The sequence below is a fragment of the Mytilus californianus genome, unplaced genomic scaffold (genome assembly GCF_021869535.1).
Source record: "Mytilus californianus isolate M0D057914Y unplaced genomic scaffold, xbMytCali1.0.p SCAF_50, whole genome shotgun sequence".
Lineage (NCBI taxonomy): Eukaryota > Metazoa > Mollusca > Bivalvia > Mytilida > Mytilidae > Mytilus > Mytilus californianus.
The window spans coordinates 939,996-958,897 of record NW_026262702.1 but is presented as its reverse complement, the minus strand read 5'-3'; the positions used below and the strand labels follow the sequence as shown (position 1 = coordinate 958,897).

The 18,902-nt window shown below is 31.4% G+C and overlaps 1 protein-coding gene across 3 annotated transcripts; it reads right to left on the bottom strand.

Moving 5' to 3' along the window:
* Positions 1-1,269: 1,269 nt before the first annotated feature.
* On the bottom strand, positions 1,270-16,605 carry LOC127703764 (uncharacterized). 3 transcript variants are annotated; one of them, XR_007983030.1, is made up of 7 exons: positions 16,087-16,602; positions 8,249-8,450; positions 7,617-7,740; positions 6,787-6,864; positions 5,825-5,992; positions 3,624-3,855; positions 1,270-1,617 (listed from the first exon to the last, which is right to left on the bottom strand). XR_007983030.1 is itself a non-coding variant. In XM_052207844.1 (7 exons), the coding sequence occupies exons 1-6, from the start codon at positions 16,521-16,523 to the stop codon at positions 3,643-3,645; spliced, it is 1,209 nt and encodes a 402-aa protein (XP_052063804.1). In that variant the 5' UTR covers positions 16,524-16,601; the 3' UTR covers positions 1,270-1,617; positions 3,624-3,642. The 3 variants fall into 3 exon arrangements, 2 of the variants coding, with proteins under 2 accessions (XP_052063804.1, XP_052063805.1); XM_052207844.1 differs by having other exon boundaries at positions 8,262-8,450; positions 16,087-16,601; XM_052207845.1 differs by lacking the exon at positions 5,825-5,992 and having other exon boundaries at positions 8,262-8,450; positions 16,087-16,605.
* Positions 16,606-18,902: the final 2,297 nt, after the last annotated feature.

Sequence of the window (18,902 nt, the reverse complement as noted above, 5' to 3'; positions counted from 1 at the left end):
TACAGCTGAATACATACAAAATAAACATTTGGTTAAAACATTGTTTGTTTTCCCTTTGTAGAAACGGGTAAGAGGGTGCCAGTTGTAGGGAGAAACATCGGCTGTAGACATATTGTTTAGTTTTCAACTTATAACTTTAACTTGCCATGACATACAACTAGCAGTTCATAACAAGATATATTTATATGAGATTTACTGATTATCATCTTAAATATGCATGTAGTATTTGCTGCTGGTCTTAAAGCATCAGTTAATATATCAATAATTATTCTAAATCAAAAGACTTGCACATAAAAAATGGATTAAACTTTCTATTATGTGTACTATTTTTACAAAATATCAGGCCAATTTTTAGTGAGTAGGAGAAGGCTACCACCAGTGGGCAGGTTGAAATGACAAAACCAACATTAGCTCTAGTGAATCTTTGAGCCAGTTCATTCAATTATATTCTTCAGAATGGTATTGTAAAATCATTTTGCAACCTTCAAATGAAGCAGGATGAACTAGGGGATATCTGATTAATTAAATCAGTTCTTTCAAATGCAGGTTGAGGATCACACATTTAGGGTTGTCAATTTTTTTAATATTTTTTCAATTTCCAGTAGACTTACACTCTAGTAGAGACAGTCATGTTTCATCAGAAATAAATTTCAACCAACATACCATTAGAATGAATTGAAAAATACATAATTCTAAAACAAGCAGACCAATTGATAAGGGATCATTGGAAGCCATTGATGATACATTGTCAAAATTAATTCGAAAAAAATTACTCAGTTTAAAAATTAAAATAGCCGATGGAAAACTTCATCTCAACTTGTAGTAAAATCTGTGTAAGTTTGCTTGAATTCTGTCTAACTGTTTTCAAGGTCTTGTTTATTAACAAATTCAGGTGGCACAATCAAATCAGGAGACAGGCATCATTCTAATAATTGAAGATTTGACAGTGTTATTTAAAAGGAGAAGAAATTTAAAAAGATTCCAATCAGAATCAAATGACCATGTTTTAGTAAGTGCTTGGAATAGCTAACCTGCCTCTAAGGGTCATGTTATTAGCTAATTCAATATTAGGGTTTCATTAAATATCTCTATGGACAGGTTCAAAACTCCTTTCAATACTCTATTGCTGAACGGAATAGGATAAAGAAACATTTTGTTAAAGACTGTTTGCTGCCTTTAAGATGTCTTTTGGATATTTTAGTCATTGGGTTGATGTCGCAATGCCATATATACTACATTTTCTTTTATTCATATTAATTAGTATGACTATTTAAGTGTCTATAAATCAATTTAATCATACTTTTGTAATTAACAACCAATAAAGATAAAGAATAATAAAAAAAGAAAATTTATGTTAATATAAGTTCCAATCTCTTATGATTATATGTCAGCTTATGCAAATAGTTCTATTTTATGCATACACCATGCTTTCTTCCATTTTGTTCTTTCAACTGAGAATATTTGAAACTCAACAGTTCAACAAGTCCTCAATCGAATAATGAAGCAGAGACACCATGCTTCATAATACAAATAAAATCCTCCTCAGCTAGATCAGCTTGTGTGCTGACTTTGCAGTCTTGACTAGGGAATTACCTATCTTGTAAATGGCTCAATTTCCTAATTGAAAAATATAAAAGATTTTGAAAAATTTACAACAACAAAAATTTAAATTACATAAACATCCTCTTTCCTTAAGCTTTATATGAATATTTTTAGTTGTTATTTTCCAACATCTGTCTTGCTTTTATCATACTGTTGTGAATGACTATAGAGATATATGTAAAAGGAATTACTATTACATGTACATGTAATAATCCAAAGTGAGAAGATAAATGTATACAATCAACTAGAAAGAACTGTTAAGGTGATGTCTCCCCTTTATCTATTAAAGTTACTCCTGTTAAGAAAGGGCAAAAAAACATAGTCAAGTGCTGGAAAAGTACTGCCATGGAAAATAAGAATACATATATGGTTATGTGTAGAGATAGTAACTGTTTCCAATATATATTTATCAATATATTATGATATGAGGGGTGCAACACAAAACCCCCAGGGATAAAAACTATGGTCATGGCAATTTAATATATGTGTTATGGTTAAGAGGGATTTCTGAACAGTTGTAGAAATATTCAAACAATTTATAAAATGACAGGGGTCAGACATGACCCTAAGGAAAAAAACTAGTGCAGTAGAAGGTGTTAACATTGCAGTTAAGAATACATATGGTTCAGGGAAGGAATATGATCAGTTTTCAACATATTTAACAATTAAAGATATGAGGGGTAGGACATGTTCCACAGGAACAACAAATAGTGTGCAATAGTAAGGTCTTATCATGGCAGTAATAAGAATATAATATGGTTAAGAGGTTGGGATTTTAATACTTTAGATATGTTAAATAAGATAACATATGAGGGAGGTAGGGCATGATGACCTCTGAGGTCAAACCTCAGGCACAATGAAAGTCTTGTCAAAGTAAGCAAGAATATACATGGTTTTGGTTGAACATAAAAATGTTCCAAAAAAATATATCATATGACCTTGATATCAAATGTCAAAAATGAAAACACTGCTTAAAGATAAATATTTGAAAGCCAAGAACGTATAAGAACCAAAACAGTTGAAGAGCTATATAACTAAAAAGGACCTAAAGAAATAGCCAAATCCATCTAAGGTCAACTTTGCCTGAGAGAATTTAAACCTTAGTTTCCTCAAAGGTCATAATCAAAGGCACATGACAACTCATCTTGAAGTGAAAAAAACTTATTTCAAAGGATAGCACTGTGGTCTGAAACTGAAAAAAATAATTCAATTTGACCTTGAGTTCAAAAGTAAAGGTCATAAAAAGGTCCTGATGATATGCCACAGACTGTCTTATAGTAATACACCTTCATGCTAAATAATAGAATTTATGTAATTACTTTTTTTTTCCACAATTAGAAAAATTTACACATTATTTCTTCAAGTAAATAAACTTGAAATCAGGAGAGGATAAATGATATAAAGTACATTTATTTTATCGCTTTGAAAACTTTTGACGCATAATTTAATTTCAATGCAAACCAGTTAAACATGAGAAACGACTTCAAATATTAATCAATTTATGTCCAGTACTATTTAGTCTACTTGTCAGCTGATCATGTAATTCTCAGGTGTCAGATAACAAATAACCTAGATAGTAGTAAATATTTTGCTGAGGGGGTATTTATTAAGGGCTTGTTTTAGATTAATTGCTCCTTGTGTCACTTTTATGACTGGAAAAGTGTGCCTTTGCTAAGGAAATTGCCAAGTAAAAATGATTGCATAAACCTAAAAAAAAAAATCTGAATCATACTTAAGTGGCAAGCCAACATTTATTGTCGGTTTCAGTCACAAAACACCAGGACAATGATTTAATTTTGTAGGTCATGTCAACAGAATATGACCGTTTTCAAAGCCATGTATATATTCCATATCTGTTTTTATTCATATTTGTACCAGTGAATGAAATAACATGCTTCTATGCTTAGTTTTAAACTGGTAATACTTTTTGAAAAAATTTCAGTCTTCAAATCAAATACATAGAGCAGTTACTAAGTTTCAAAATTTCACATGAGTTTTGTTTAAAGTTGGAAAATAATTACCTTTTTGTCTTTTTCATGATCAAGTAACAAGATAATGGCTCTGTAATCCTCTTTTCTGCAAACAACCTAACCAGAAGAAGACTTCAAGTAACTGATTTCTGTCTTCTGCTTTCATTATATCAAATATTTGAGTGTATTTTATATGTGAACACATGTTTTCCACAGCACCTGGTTCGAATCCTTTAAGGTCCCTGTAATGTTTATTGGACAGCTGAAGGTAATAGAAGATTATCTGAAAAATAGATTGTTTACAGATTAACATTTCCTTATTTTCTGAAATTGTAAATTCATTAAACTGCATTGAAGACCCATTGGTGGCCTTTGGCTGTTTTCTGCTCTTTGGTCGGGTTGTTGTCTGTTTGACACATTCCTCGTTACCATTCTCAATTCTATTCAATTCTAACATAACGTTCTTCACTCGCATTGAAAACAAATTTAATTCCAATAGAACATGGGGTGATTAACGTCACAGTTAAATTTGCAACATTACTTGTATTTTAAAAAACGCTGGAGATCAAAATGGACATTTGTATTGGTGTTGCTCACAAGAAAATTAAATAAAATCTTTCAGAAAATAAGTTTACATGTATTGGTTCATTTTTTTTATCATGAAACACTTGATTTTCTATAATGTTTTGGCTGTCTTTCAAACATGTCTAATAGGTCAGCTTTGAAGTACAAAAGTGATGAATTTTCCTTCTAGAATTGGAACAATTCTTTCATGCCATACTCTATGCTCATTTCAACATGGGTTGGCATTATATTTGTCATTTTTTTTTCACCTAGTTTATTCTAAGTATAAAGATATTGACAAATATAATGCTGACCCATGTTAAAATGAGCATAGATCATGGCATGAAAGATTCATTTCAATTATAGTGTCTGCCTCTTTTCCATGCAGAATAAATTTTAAAAAACATGGTTATAAGAACCGTTATCATTTATAACGTGTATGATGAATTGTAATAATTACAAGTATGATCCAGTACCAATAAGGTTTGGAACATTTCAAGAAATCCAAGTTTAGTACACACAAGGTGATTCAGTAAAAAATCACTCTAGATAGTAAATACTGTGCCTATTTTTTTCCTAATTTGCCAAAAGGTTTTGATTGAGTATATTTCACAGCACATGACAAAAAACTGACAGCAACCTCAATGAATAGCAATAAAAAATAGAAGATAAACTTCATTTCAAAGAACTAATACCTTTGTTTTCATGCACATGATAGAACGGGCGTATTGTGTTTCCGCTAATTTTTCAAAGTTCCAATACTAAGTTTCCGGAAATTTAAAGCATACGTTTCCAGAATTTGTATTTATTACTTTTCCAGAAATTAACCTGGTAGTAAATTATAAATATTTGAATATATGTTAGATAAATTATTTATTTTATATTTTTATACAAAAAAGGTTCTGATCTTATTCATTTCATGCTGCTACAATCAGTTGTTGCAGGTTTCATTTAGGAAAAAGTTGGTGGCGTAAAATTCAGTCGATAGGTCTTAGTGTCAATTACAAGGACAAAGATTCAGATTTTGGAAAATGGCTGACACATTTCTTTCGTTTGGCTTACTTGCCAAACAATAAGATTAAAGAATGCTCTGTAGAATTAATAGCAGATGCTCCATCTGACGATAAATGCATGAAGTTTGCAGATTACATATTGGAATTTTATATAGATGGCAATTCGAGATTTCCACTAACCATTTGGGCATCACCTCCTGACCCTGAGGAAAAGAGAACAACGAATGGTGCCGAGTCTTTTCATGCCCACTTGAACCAGCAGTTTTACATTTATGTCTTTGTAGATGTGCTATTAAAACTGCAAACAACATCATACATAAAGATGAGAACTTTATCTATTAAAGCAACCGTTCGAAAATATGAAAAGGAGAAGATGGACTTCCTTGTTGAACAAAACACAAAACTTGTAAACGGTGAATGTACTACTGTGGTATTTCTTAATTATTTTCCCGGAAAAGTAATAATTTATTTTTTCCGGAATCATAACTATTTTCCCAGAAAAGTAAGGTATTTATTTCCAAAAACGTTGACTTTTTTTCCCGGAAACGTCATCTTTTTTTCCCGGAAAAGTAATGCCAATTTCCGGAAACATAAAACGCCAGATAGAAAACAGACAGCAGCATTAGTAAAAGCAATACGAAATAGAAGATAACCTTAATTTCAAAGAACTAATACCTTTGTTTTCATGCACATGATGCCAAGTGTTTCTGGAACAAATATTGAGTTATGACATTCAGCAAGCATTTCATGACCAAACTGTGCTAAAACATCTGGATGAATTTTACTGTGAATCCATGGTGATTTTTCTGGCTTCTTATGATAGCTTGGGCTTGTGCTGTCAGTCTAACAATGAACAATTTTGAAACTGTAGAACTATGAGTGAACTCACAAAGTATATCCCAGCACAAAACAATACTATTAGCCATTAAAGTAAATAAATTCAAGTAAATAATTCAAGTATCTCCTCACCCCCCGTTTTTGGTGGGGTTCGTGTTGCTTAGTCTTTAGTTTTCTATGTTGTGTCATCTGTACGGTACTATTATTTGTCTATTTGTCTTTTTATTTTTGGCCATTGCATGTCAGTTTGTTTTCGATCTATGAGTTTGACTGTCTCTCTGGTATCTTTCGTCCCTCTTTTCAAAGAATTAATTTATAACTGATTATAAAAGTTTATGAAATTTTAAACCAATCCTCAGCATTGTAGTTTGATTGCCACAACCTACCAATTTTAATAATAATAAAGCATCCAAACATCACTAAATGTTACAGTCATCTCAATGTTTTGTTCCAGTATCAACTTTCACCCTTTTGTTTATTTGAGCATCTGCAATTGCAGAAAAGGTCATAGAAATTTCAGCATATATTAGAACTATATATTTAATCATAACCCTGTTGATATATATATATACATATACACATTTTTTTTGTTATAAATTAGGCTGTTGGTTTTCTCATTTGGGTTATTTCGCATTTTTCATGTCACAACCTTTAATAGCCGAATGTACATTATGGTTTTTTGCATTAATGAAGGCTTAATGTTGCCTATAATTGCCTACATACACTTCATTTTAACTCTGGTGGATAGTTGTCTCATTGGCAATCATTCCATATCTCCTGATTTTTATATATATACATACTGTACTTATATCTTCAGTTGAACTGAATTCTTCACTCTCTACAGTATCTTCTGAAGTCTTTAAAGCTGTACTTTTAACCTGGAAATATAAATGTTGAGAAAACAACTTTTGTTTATCTGAAATTCTGTCAGAATTAAAAAGTCTTTTCACACGTTTACCTTTCGAATGGAAAGAGAATGTACAGCGTCATGAGCCTATGTCAATGCCGTTGCCCAGGTATACAGGGATAAAAAGATTATGAATGGTCTTTCAAACTCAAGGATGTTTCTCAGCTACATCTTATCTCAGGACTGTCTCCCTTCGATGATATTGTATCTGAGAAACACCATCTTGTTTGAAATACCATCTTTTCTGCAAAATATAACACAACTTTAAAACCAAAAATGATATTTTCACTGCTTTTTTGTGAAGTGTTCCCTAGTTTATTGGCTTTTTAATTAGTTAAAAATTTGAAGGGTTAAATGTGATAAAACAATCTGATTAAAATCAAATCTTTCACTTTGCTCTGCTAGATTTGCTTTAAAGGAGCATATTTTTCACAAATATTGGATGCCTTTAATGTCTTCAAAAACAAAATGTAGAACGTGGATGCATTGTTTTCTGGCCCTGCTACTGTATATTTATACAAAAGTAAATGTGGAATGCTGTTTTTGATGGCCATAAAAATGTGACCTGAAGACACAATGTATTCATTTATGTTCATGTACTCGTATGCAAAATTACTTCTCAAAGAACATGAAGAAAGTATGATAGCAGAGAGGAAAGGGCTGCTTTGAAAACCTATTGCTACACTCCCACATACATTTTAATGGAACAGCCTATGTATTTACCTCTGCTAGCATCATTAATACATTTCTGTTTGGTATGGATGACTGTTGCCAGTAACGTACATCAGGAAGACTTCCAACTTTCTTGTTTCTAATCCATAAATTAGTTTTATCTCCTTCACCAATTCTGTAACGATTCCAAACCTAATGGGTTATGGTTGGATAATATGAAAAATTAGTATGGATTCAATATGGACTGCATATTGATTCTACATGTATGTCATGTATGTGGACAGGTTGTTGATTAAATGATGGATTGAAAAATACATTTAAGCAAACCAAATTAACTGTGCTTATTGACAAGGTGAACTATTATTGTTATGCTAACAGACCAAATCTTTTATTTTGTAAATAAATTTTAGATTTCAGCATGAAAATGCTCATTTAATTACATTATATATATATATTTATGTAATTTATATTGTAAAATGAATATCAAGTCTAGGAAATAAGGGCTAGTGAAAAGTAACTAACTTCAAGACCAAATTAAAAGCAATGACGTTTGGATTCAAATGTGCAGTTTAAATCAAGTTCTTTACTCGGCTGATGTCATGGACAATTGTTTTACGCCCCTTTACATACAGCTTTGTGATTAAACATGCTAAATGTATAAAAAGATAGTGAATGGTACTTACAAAAACTACTTACTCTGGAGTAAGAAAGCATATTTCTGTAAACTTCATAAAAAGATAGGTAAATGAAGCTTCTTTAATATGAAAAGGACTTGTTTGTTTCTTGTTTTCAATATCATCAAAAGCCTCATTGATTAACAAGTTTAACAACTGAACTGCCTGGTCAAGAAAATCCACAACTTTGCAGTACCATCTTTCAAACAGTCTGTAAAAAATAATAACCAGTAATTAAAAATGTTATTTCTTTATCTTGATAATAGCCATTCACATAAAATGTAAGTTCTATAGAAGAGCTTTGTAAAAGAGAGGCGAAAGATACCAATGGGACATTCAAACTCATAAGTCAAAAATAAACTGACAACGCCATGGCTAAAATAGAAAAAGACAAACAGACAAACAATAGTACGTATACACAAAACTCAACATAGAAAACTAAAGACTGAGCAACACGAACCTACCGAAAACTGGGGTGATCTTGTAACATAAAATAATGTCCCGCATGAAATATTATCTGTCGGACAAAATTTCATATAAAATATTGTCCATGGACAGTTTTTCATATTGAAATACTGTCCAGGACAATATTTCATTATGAAATAATATCCTTGTCCATGAAATCTTGTCATCTCTATCCATGACAATATTTCACTGTGAAATTCTGTCCATGACAATATTTTATTGTGAAATACTGTCCATGAAAATATTTCTTAATCTAATTATATCTTCCCTGAGAAATCATGATCTGCAATGAAATCATGTGCGTTTCTGGAATTTTCAAAATATTTTTCATAAAAATTATGTGTATAACCAAAAATTGCTGCATACATAACATACATCAATTATGTATGTATGTTTGTTATTATCAATCAAGTAAATCACTTTAAAGATATCATTGTCCAAAATATTAAATGATTATAACCTCCCTTTCATGGACAAAATTTCATGACAATCCACCTATAGCTATGAAATATAGTCTCAATATACACAATATATATAACCTTGGATAACCTCCCTTTTTAAAACAAGGTAAAAATTTCATACTATCCACCTATGAAATATAGTCTGTATATGGAAAAAATTTCACAGGGAAATTATTCCTTCTCTGGACATTATTTCATAGATGGGGACAAAATTTCAAGATACAAAGTCATGAAATATTGTCTTGGGGGATAATATTTCATAGGACAATATTTTGCTTTACAATCTCAGGTGCTCAGGAAGGGTAAGCAGATTCTGCTCCACATGCTCGTGTAAGTACAAACCCAGTGATCAGTCTAATTGTGTAGGTCACATTCAGGGAAGAGAGGACAGGATTGTAGTTACGACAATTAGAACATATCCGTCGTCGTCTGTGAAACAGAAATTCTATAACATATAACCAACTTGTGATGGTGTCTGTAAAATTTACGAAGAGAAGATTTCAACTTCACCACTTGGAACTCTTGGTTAAATAGCTACCTTGTGATTCCACTTGCCCATTCCAGAACAATTATTTAAAAATCTAATGTGGAAAAGTGCATTTTTCATCACTTTTATTTTTTTGCTGGTAATGTTTGGGTGAGAATATTTGGCAGCAGTCAATTTGAAAATATGAAAAGCTTACTCTTGAGGAAAAAATATTGAACTGTTAAGCTTTGGTCTAAATTTGTATACATTGTAATGCACAGAATAGGATTTGTTTTGTTGAACCATGACAGTTCACTTTTGGCCTAGATAAGTCCAACATTCAGTAGAAAAGTTAGATGTTATTATATTGTTTAAAATTTCTGGACAAAATAAAAGAGGAAATATATATATTCAAAATATTTTTATTTAAAACCCCTGAAATTCTCAATTTTTGAGAGATCATAACATGCTTCAAACATTCATTTTATGGTTTGCATACTAGTATTTACTTTCACGTACATGTATATATGCAAGTAGTTTTATTTACAAAACAAGTCAAGGAATACCATTTCCTGGATTCTCATGTCAGAGGGTTTATCTTTGTCTCTTACTGTTTTTTGTTATTGGTGTCAGATCATGGGTTATTATTGAAGAATTTGATGTTTCAGAACCTAAAGGTCTGTGGGTGATTTAGGGAGCTACCATTTGATTTTTAGGGGGGGGCTAGGATGAAAAATTTTGTCTTGCAATTTTTTTTTAGTTGTAATTTCTGTCCTGCCTTTTTAATTTTCACTCTTGTCAGTCCTGCCTTTTTTTAATTATTTTATTCTGACTTTTTTTACATAAATTGTCATCCTGCCTTTTTTTTTTTTGCCAAGTTGCTCATCCTGCCTTTTTGTTTTACTCAAAACTCCTGTCCTGCCTTTTTTTCAAATTTCATCCACAAACAGAGGAGTTTATGCAAGTCTAATAAATACATGTATATGGAATTTTCTTCTTTTTGATAATTAATTTTTGCCTGTTTTTCTTTGACACTGCCCCCTTATTCATGTTACATGTACAATGTAGTATATATATATAGTCAGAGGTGAAAAGTCAGTATAACCATGTATGATATATGATATATGATCACCATTTGAAAATTCAGCTATACATTTCATATATGATAGATACATTTCTAATAAAGATTCTTAACATTTCTAATAAAGATTCTTAACATTTCTAATAAAGATTCTTAACATTTCTAATAAATATTCTTAACATTTCTAATAAAGATTCTTAACAAAACATGTTTAAACCTGCCGTATTTTTAACAAGTCAGGAGCCTCTGGCCTTTGTTAGTCTTGTATATTTTTTTAATTTTAGTTCATTTATATGTTTTGGAGTTTAGTATGACGTCCATTTTCACTGAACTAGTACACATTTTTATTTAGGAACCAGCTGAGGCCCGCCTCTGGGTGCGGGATTTTCTCGCTGCGTTAAAGACCCATTGGTGGCCTTCGGCTGTTTTCTGCTCTTTGGTCGGGTTGATGTCTTTTTGACATACATGTATTCCCCATTTCCATTCTCAATCTTAACATTTCTAATAAATATTCTTATCATTTCTAATAAAGCTTCTTAACATTTCTGCACTTGTACTCAAGCAGAGACATATATACTCGTGTATATATGTCTCTGACTCAATTTTCAAATCTAATTCTTGTCTAATTTAAATGGGGTTTTTTTTCAATTAAAAAATGAAATGTCTGCAATGAAATATATTTTCTTGCAATAATTATGAAATATATTTATGATTTATACTTCTAAGAAAAACATTGTCAAATTGAAATATAAATTTCTGTACACAAAAAAAAACATATCTATATAGGAAATAAAATGCTCCGCTGGGCGCAGCTTGATACGACCGCAGAGGTCGAACCCTGAACAGTTGGGGCAAGTATGGACACAACATTCAAGCTTGATACAGCACTGAATTTGGATTGTGATTAAATATTTGACACAGCATAAGTTTCTGACACAGAATGAATGTGGTCGAAGAACTTAAAAATTTTTAATTTACCTATTCAAACCATATCATTATTATTTGCTTTTATGTATAAACCAGAAATAACCAATTTAAAATGGAAAATTTTAAAGAAAAAAAAAGGAAAAAAAGGAAAAAAAAAAATCCCTCCCCCCAAATTTTTTGAACCCCCTTATGATTCATCACCCCCAAACTCAATCCCAGCCTTCCCTTTGTGGTATGGTACCTTGCAGTACAATTTCAGAGAGATCCATACACTTGAACACAAGTTATTGTCTGGAAACTAGAAAAATGCTTGTTTTTGCCCCTTTTTGGCCCCAAATTCCTAAACGTTTTGGGCAATTACCCCCAAACTCAATCCCAGCCTTCCCTTTGTGGTATGGTACCTTGCAGTACAATTTCAGAGAGATCCATACACTTGAACACAAGTTATTGTCTGGAAACTAGAAAAATGCTTATTTTTGGCCCCTTTTTGGCCCCTTATGCCTAAACGTTTTGGGCAATTACCCCCAAACTCAATTCCAGCTCTCCCTTTGTGATATGGAACCTTGTAGTACAATTTCATAAAGATCCATACACTTACACACAAGTTATTGTCATGAAACTAGAAAAATGCTTGTTTTTTGCCCCTTTTTTGGCCCCTTATTACCAAAATTTTGTTACCTTATGGTAAAATTTCATAGAGATCCATTCACTTAAACTAAAGTTAGAGTGTGAAAACCAATGTGTCTTCGGACGACGATGACGACGACGACGACACCAACGTCATACCAATATTCGACCACAAAATTTTTTTGCGGTCGTATAAAAATGATACTTATTTTCTATAAATAATAATTTCCAAGTAGTGACAAACCATAAGAATATTTCATGAAACTTTTTAACAATGTTTCAAATAATGTGTTTTTAAATGAACGTACATGCACATTTGTACAATATACATGATATACATGATATAGGGGAATTTTTGATTGGTGAAATAATTTTGGCCTACATTTGTTATTGTCATTTTGGTACCTTGTTAAATCGGCACCTGGTCAAATTGGCATCTGGTCAAATTGGCATCTGGTATAGTCAAATCATCAATTTTAATAGTCAAATCAGGACCTGGTTAATTCAGCACCTGAGGTAGTTATTTCCCCACCCATGGTTAACATTATGTTTTGCAACTTGTAAAATACTCTGAATTTTTCCATATTTTTTTTTTAAATATTTTCACTCTACAGGTGCCAGTAAATCAGTTTGGCCTTTTATTACTTCTAATTTTCACAGGATTAAACCACAGGAAATCAGTTAGCAATATACATGTTAAGTCATGTAATTTAAATAGCTTTTTGTATTTCCTATCTGTATTTATATTAAATAATTTACGTTGGCACCAAGATTTTTATGTTTACTAGCAATGTGCAGTATGCTATCCATGTCGGTATATAGAATTGTTCACAAAACGGAACCTTATTAGTATACTGCACATTGCTAAAAAACATACAAAAGTTCTTCTTCTTCAGTTTCAGAAAACCATCATCATACTGATATTTACTTTCCGGCACATGCCTGGTAAATGTTTCCAAATTTATTAAGTATTATTAAACGCAGGTTAACAAAATTTTTAGTTTTCCATAATAATATTTTTGATATGTTATATATATACATTGTATTTGTTATATTATCAATTTTTACAATTTTTCTTTGTTTTTAGATTTTTTATTTTTATTTAATTTTTTTTCTAATATTAAATTTTTTATTTTTTTTTTTTTAATTTAAGATAAAAACATGATTGCCTGTTTAATTCAGGTGTGGATAGGTATCAAGGAGCACATTGTGAGTGAGTGCACCCTTGAATGTTTCTGTAGTGGTGTTTTTAGTTATGTTGGAGGATAATTTGTTCCAGTCTTTAATGGTTTGACAAAAAAAAGAAAATTTGTAACTGTCTTTGTTACATTGAATTTGTCGGGAGGCATTTTATTGGTGGATCTTGTATTAGACTGACTCAGCTGTAATAACTTTTGCGATGGAATGGCAATATTTTCATTTATAATTTCATGAAACATTATTAGCCTTGTTCTTAGTCAGCATTCTTGAAATGTTTTCCAATTCATGGTGTCTAGCATCTCAGACACACTGCTGGTGTTTTAATGTCTGTTACTCCCATTGTATGGCAGCTTCTAGATCTTCTTGAAGCTTGAGGCAGTCGTTTTGAGATTTAATTTGGTGGTAAATTATACTGTCCTCTGTGAAGAGTCTGATTTTGCTATGTTTGATATATTCTGGAAGGTCATTTATGTAAATAAGGAATAGTATAGGTCCTAGCACTGTACCATGTGGGACACCTGATGTGACTGGTATTTTTGAAGATGACATGTTTTCTAAAAGTAGTTTGAGTTCTGTTCAAAAGAAATGATTCAACCCAATTTATGATTTGTTTTGATATGCCAAAGTAGTTCATTTTGTATAGTAATCTTTTGTGTGGTACCTTGTCGAAAGCTTTAGCAAAATCCATGATTATAAGATCTGTTTGTATGTTCTTGTCATTGTTTTGTGATAATTCTTGTATCAGAGAGATAACTTGGGACTCACATGATCGCTTTGCCCTTAATCCATGTTGTAATTCATAAAGTGTGTTACTGATTTCTAGATGTTGCATCATGCTGCTTGCAAAAATATGTTCCAATAATTTTTAAGCTATGCATGTTAAGGATATAGGTCTGTAGTTACCTGGGTTATGTTTATCCCCTTTTTTGAATACAGGTGTGACGTTTGCGTGGTTCCAGTCAGATGGTACTTTGCCTGTTTCTAATGATCTGATTAATATTAACTAAGGTGAGGATGTCTGTACATATTTCTAATTTTGTTTTAGTACTCTACCTGCAATGGTGTCAGGACCAGTAGCTTTATTAGGGTTTATGTTTTTGATAAGTTTATAAACACCATCTCTAGATATTGTAATGGGTTTCATCTTGGGATGAATACTAGGACCTTTATCTGGGATGTTAGTGTTTGCTTCAGATGTAAAAGCAGACTGAAATTGTTTGTTTAGTATGTTTTCTTTCTCAGATGGACTTGAGTGCAGTGTACCTTCACTTCTTAGAGGAGCTATGCCAGTGTTGTCATTTTTCTGGCTTTTAATGTAAGAATATAATTTTTTTTGTGTTTTTTTAAGCTTGGTTGATCTGACTCCTTTATTTCAATATGAAAAATCATATTTTCTATATATTGCCTGTATGAGTTTCTCATTTCTTTCTGGAGCTTAGTTTCAATTTCTTGATATTGTTTTTTATACTTGGGATTTTCTTTTTTATTTTTATACAGTTTGTTTTTCTTGTTGATCAGCTTTTTTAGTTGTTTATTTACCCAAGGTAGTTTTGATTTGTTACTAAATAATGCTTTTTGTTGGAATATGCTTAGCAATAGATTTTTGGATGTTGGTATTGAAAGTATTCCATATATAGTTGATCGAGACTCATTTTATTTTGATCTTGTTTTAGCTGTTTGTAGGTTTCAGTGAGGTCTTTTTCTATTTGGTCCCAATTTGCCTTTTTGTAGTTTTATACTTTATCTGTTTATGAGCCTGTTGTTTATTTTGCGGCAGTGCCAATGTTAATTATTCTATACAAGTAGACAGGAAATGCAGAAAAAAAAACAATTTAAATTACAATGATTAATTTGTTTACATGTATATCCTCATCTGTGGATTAAACAACAGCTTGGATAATGGCTTCTTTGATATATATAAATTCAAGGTACACTAGAATTATAAAAAATCAAAAGCTACCTGAAAATCGTTAAAACCACAAACAGGTTATTTTTTTTTTAATTGGAATGGTATAAGTTCAATCTGAAGTTTTTTTCAAAATATGAAAACCAATCAAAACATAATTAATGGAATGTTGAGAAAACTTAAACATTGTTAAAACAACAAATAAATTTATTATTTTTATTGTGTATTCTAACTGCCTAAATTCATTGAAATTACATGTGCTGAAATTTTAACGATGTACAATTTTTTTATTTCTTTAACCTCTGAAATTGTACACTTTGCATTTAGTTTGCAAACATGTATATTAAAAAAAATTATTTGCATGCACTATACATTACCATACAAATCCTTGCCCCACCCTACCTAGAAGAAAAAGAAAGAAAAGGGTAAAAATAGTATAAGGTGTCGATTTGACTAGATGCTGATTTGACTGACTTCTTATATAATATAGGTGCCGACTCAACCAGGTGCTGATTTGACTTATACATGTACCCAGAGACATATAATTATACGCATATTGTTTCATATCGGGGCCTTTAACTGACTATATGGTATGTGTTTTGCTCATTGTTGAAGGCTGTACGATTGCCTATGTGTATATTTGTCTCTGATTTGAAAGACAATACATTACATTATGTTCCCCCTCTTTTGTACAAGTACAAGTACAAGACTTACTCTCGATTGAGTGGTTCTTCATCAAGATATTCTGATTGCTCACATCTTATCTTATTTGCAAAAAGTCTGACATTTTTCTTGGTATCTTTAAGAATTTCAATTCCTTTTTCTTGCTCTGGTCGAACAGTTATATCACACATTTGCCAAGTGTCCTCATCAATTGTAAAGTTTAAGCATTCTTTAGTAAAATCAATCAATGTTTTGACTATATTTGGAACAACATCTGGTACACTACGTCTTTTCTTTAAAAGATTTATCAAGCTTTCTACTGTTAAGCAATCACCCGCAAAGAAAATTGAATTTTGGTCGAGGTCCTGGATCTTCCACGCTGATGTTGCAGATGAAATAAGTTTGGTCGGAAGTTCTTCATAATCTTCAGTGGACTCTGACAAACTAGTGTCTCTCTGACGTTTTCTTGAAGTTCCGGGAGACGACATGGTAAGAAAAAAATTTCACAAATCTACTAGGAGAAAACTAGTGAGAGGGGACAGCAACTTTCTTTTTCTCTGTAGTTTTATTGTTCTGTGTATAATTTTCCCATAGATAGGAGCACTTTTCATTACTTTGTCAACATAAATTATGCGAGAAATTCATTAAAAATGTTTTAAGAAACGGAGTTATCTATAGTTCTAGTCTCATTAAATATGGGTCAAATCTTGTGATTTTCCAAAAAGCTAATATGAACCCTGGTACTAAAACAAGTGATTCACTTGAGACCACCGTTGAAGTCAAAATGTACCTAATTATTATAAAACTAAACGTTTATTCCCAATTTCACTGAATTTGATACAGTGAATGTTATTTATATGTTTAGATAAGTCATGTATGATTTTAGATAAAGAATGAACTTTGGACACCAATTCAACAACTAAATCATGAAATTATGGAGATGAAAACTACCGTGTTCTACCCTACAGTCAGTTTGTCTTCAATGTCATATTTTTTTTTATCAATATCAAATTAAAAAGCAATCCTAAGAAGAATTGGAAAGATAGTAGACAAACACAACTGACAAATGTTTGAACAGATAAATGTCTAAAAAAACAACCGGCATTATAGGAAAAATTGACATGCATTGAAATTGAAAAAGATATTTTTGTTTACATGTTCATCTATATATATATATATATACGTTCCATCCATTTATCCCATATTTATCAAAAGATTTTATATAAGCTCCATTTGTAGAAAAAAGATAAATCCCATAAGATGATATAATTCAAGTGTAAAGTCTGACACATATATTGATTTGTTTTGCATTGGAATATGCTTATTTCAGTAAAATAGAATAAATTATTCCAATAATGCGATCGAAGTCGATCGACTGCTCTATACTTCGTGTACTTTTGGAGCACGGTATTCATAAAAGTGTAAATCATCTTTTCTAATTAAACCCATAAATTGTCTGGTTTCACGACAATCCATTCAGAACATCCACGAAGAGATGAACAAATAAACAAACTAATTAACAAGCAAGCAAGTAATAACATTATCAAAGCAAATAAGAAAACAAAACAACAACTCTGAAAAGACAAATAGTTCGTGCATATTCTGGGCCAGAAGCAATGAAATAAATATCCTATATGTAATTATATATACGTTCTTCAAAGTCGGAGATGAAGGGAGAGAAATCTAAACTGGTGTGTTGGATAGGGAACGGAATTTAATTTTTCGGCAACATGCAACCAACGGATCCCTCAGAATTGTTGGAAGGGATTTTGAACTTGCAGAGAGCTTGGTACTCTCCCTATACGAGATATGAAATTTAACGACCCCATTCTGACCAGACGTGGCTGCACATTTTTTCATCCCGAACAGCCAAATGGACGTCCCTCTTTAGCACCGGTTTTACTGCTTGACGAGAGGAGTCCAAGGTTATCATATTTCTAACCAGTCAACCCTTGAGTAATTGTACATCAAAGTCAACGTATGATTTTTAACTATAAATTGAACTGAACGAAAAAGAAATGTTAAACATTTCAATGATTGACTTCAATTCTAATTTTGATAATAAAGAATATAATTAAGATATTCCATGTATTAATATTATAGTGTATAAATATCCTAGATCCCTTTAAGATTTGTTCTAGGTCAACACTCCTGTTTTTGATGATCACAAAGGGGGAGGGGGACAAAAAGAGTTTAAAATGTCCTATCTCCAATGTGTTGAAAAATGGTGTCATGATAATAATATGTTTATAAATTCCGATAAAACTAAAATGTTCATTCAAAAAAGATTTAAAAAATTACATAGTGGAACATTGAGAAGCTGTGTAATTTTATTTGCATAATACTTTTTTACACACTTACTTAAATTTTAAATATTGTTGAGGTAATTTGAATGATGCCAATACTATATGAATTCACTATTTTCACATGTTTTGAAAATTGTATAGCTCATAACAATTTCTCATGTTTTTCTTATGTGTGTGTTTGTTTGATTATTTTTTAATTCGTTGTTTGTTATATTTCAATGTATTTCATGAGGGTGTCAGGGAAGATTAGTTTTGTAGCGAACTGTGTAACCCTCTTTAAATAAATTATTATTATTATTATTATTATTATTATTATTATTATTATTATTGCTTTCAATTTGAGGAGCAACAGAGGTTTTAATTGGCATTACACCATAAGGTGCACCAACTCGGGTCATAGATACATTTAAACTACTTGCTTAAGACCATTGGGGTCAACTTTCTTCCAATACAATTATGTTGAACAATAGAGTTGTCACACAATGAATAAATCCTTAAAACTAAAGATAAAAAAAAGTTCAATAGTTCCATATTCTGTCTATAAAACATCACAAAAGGAGG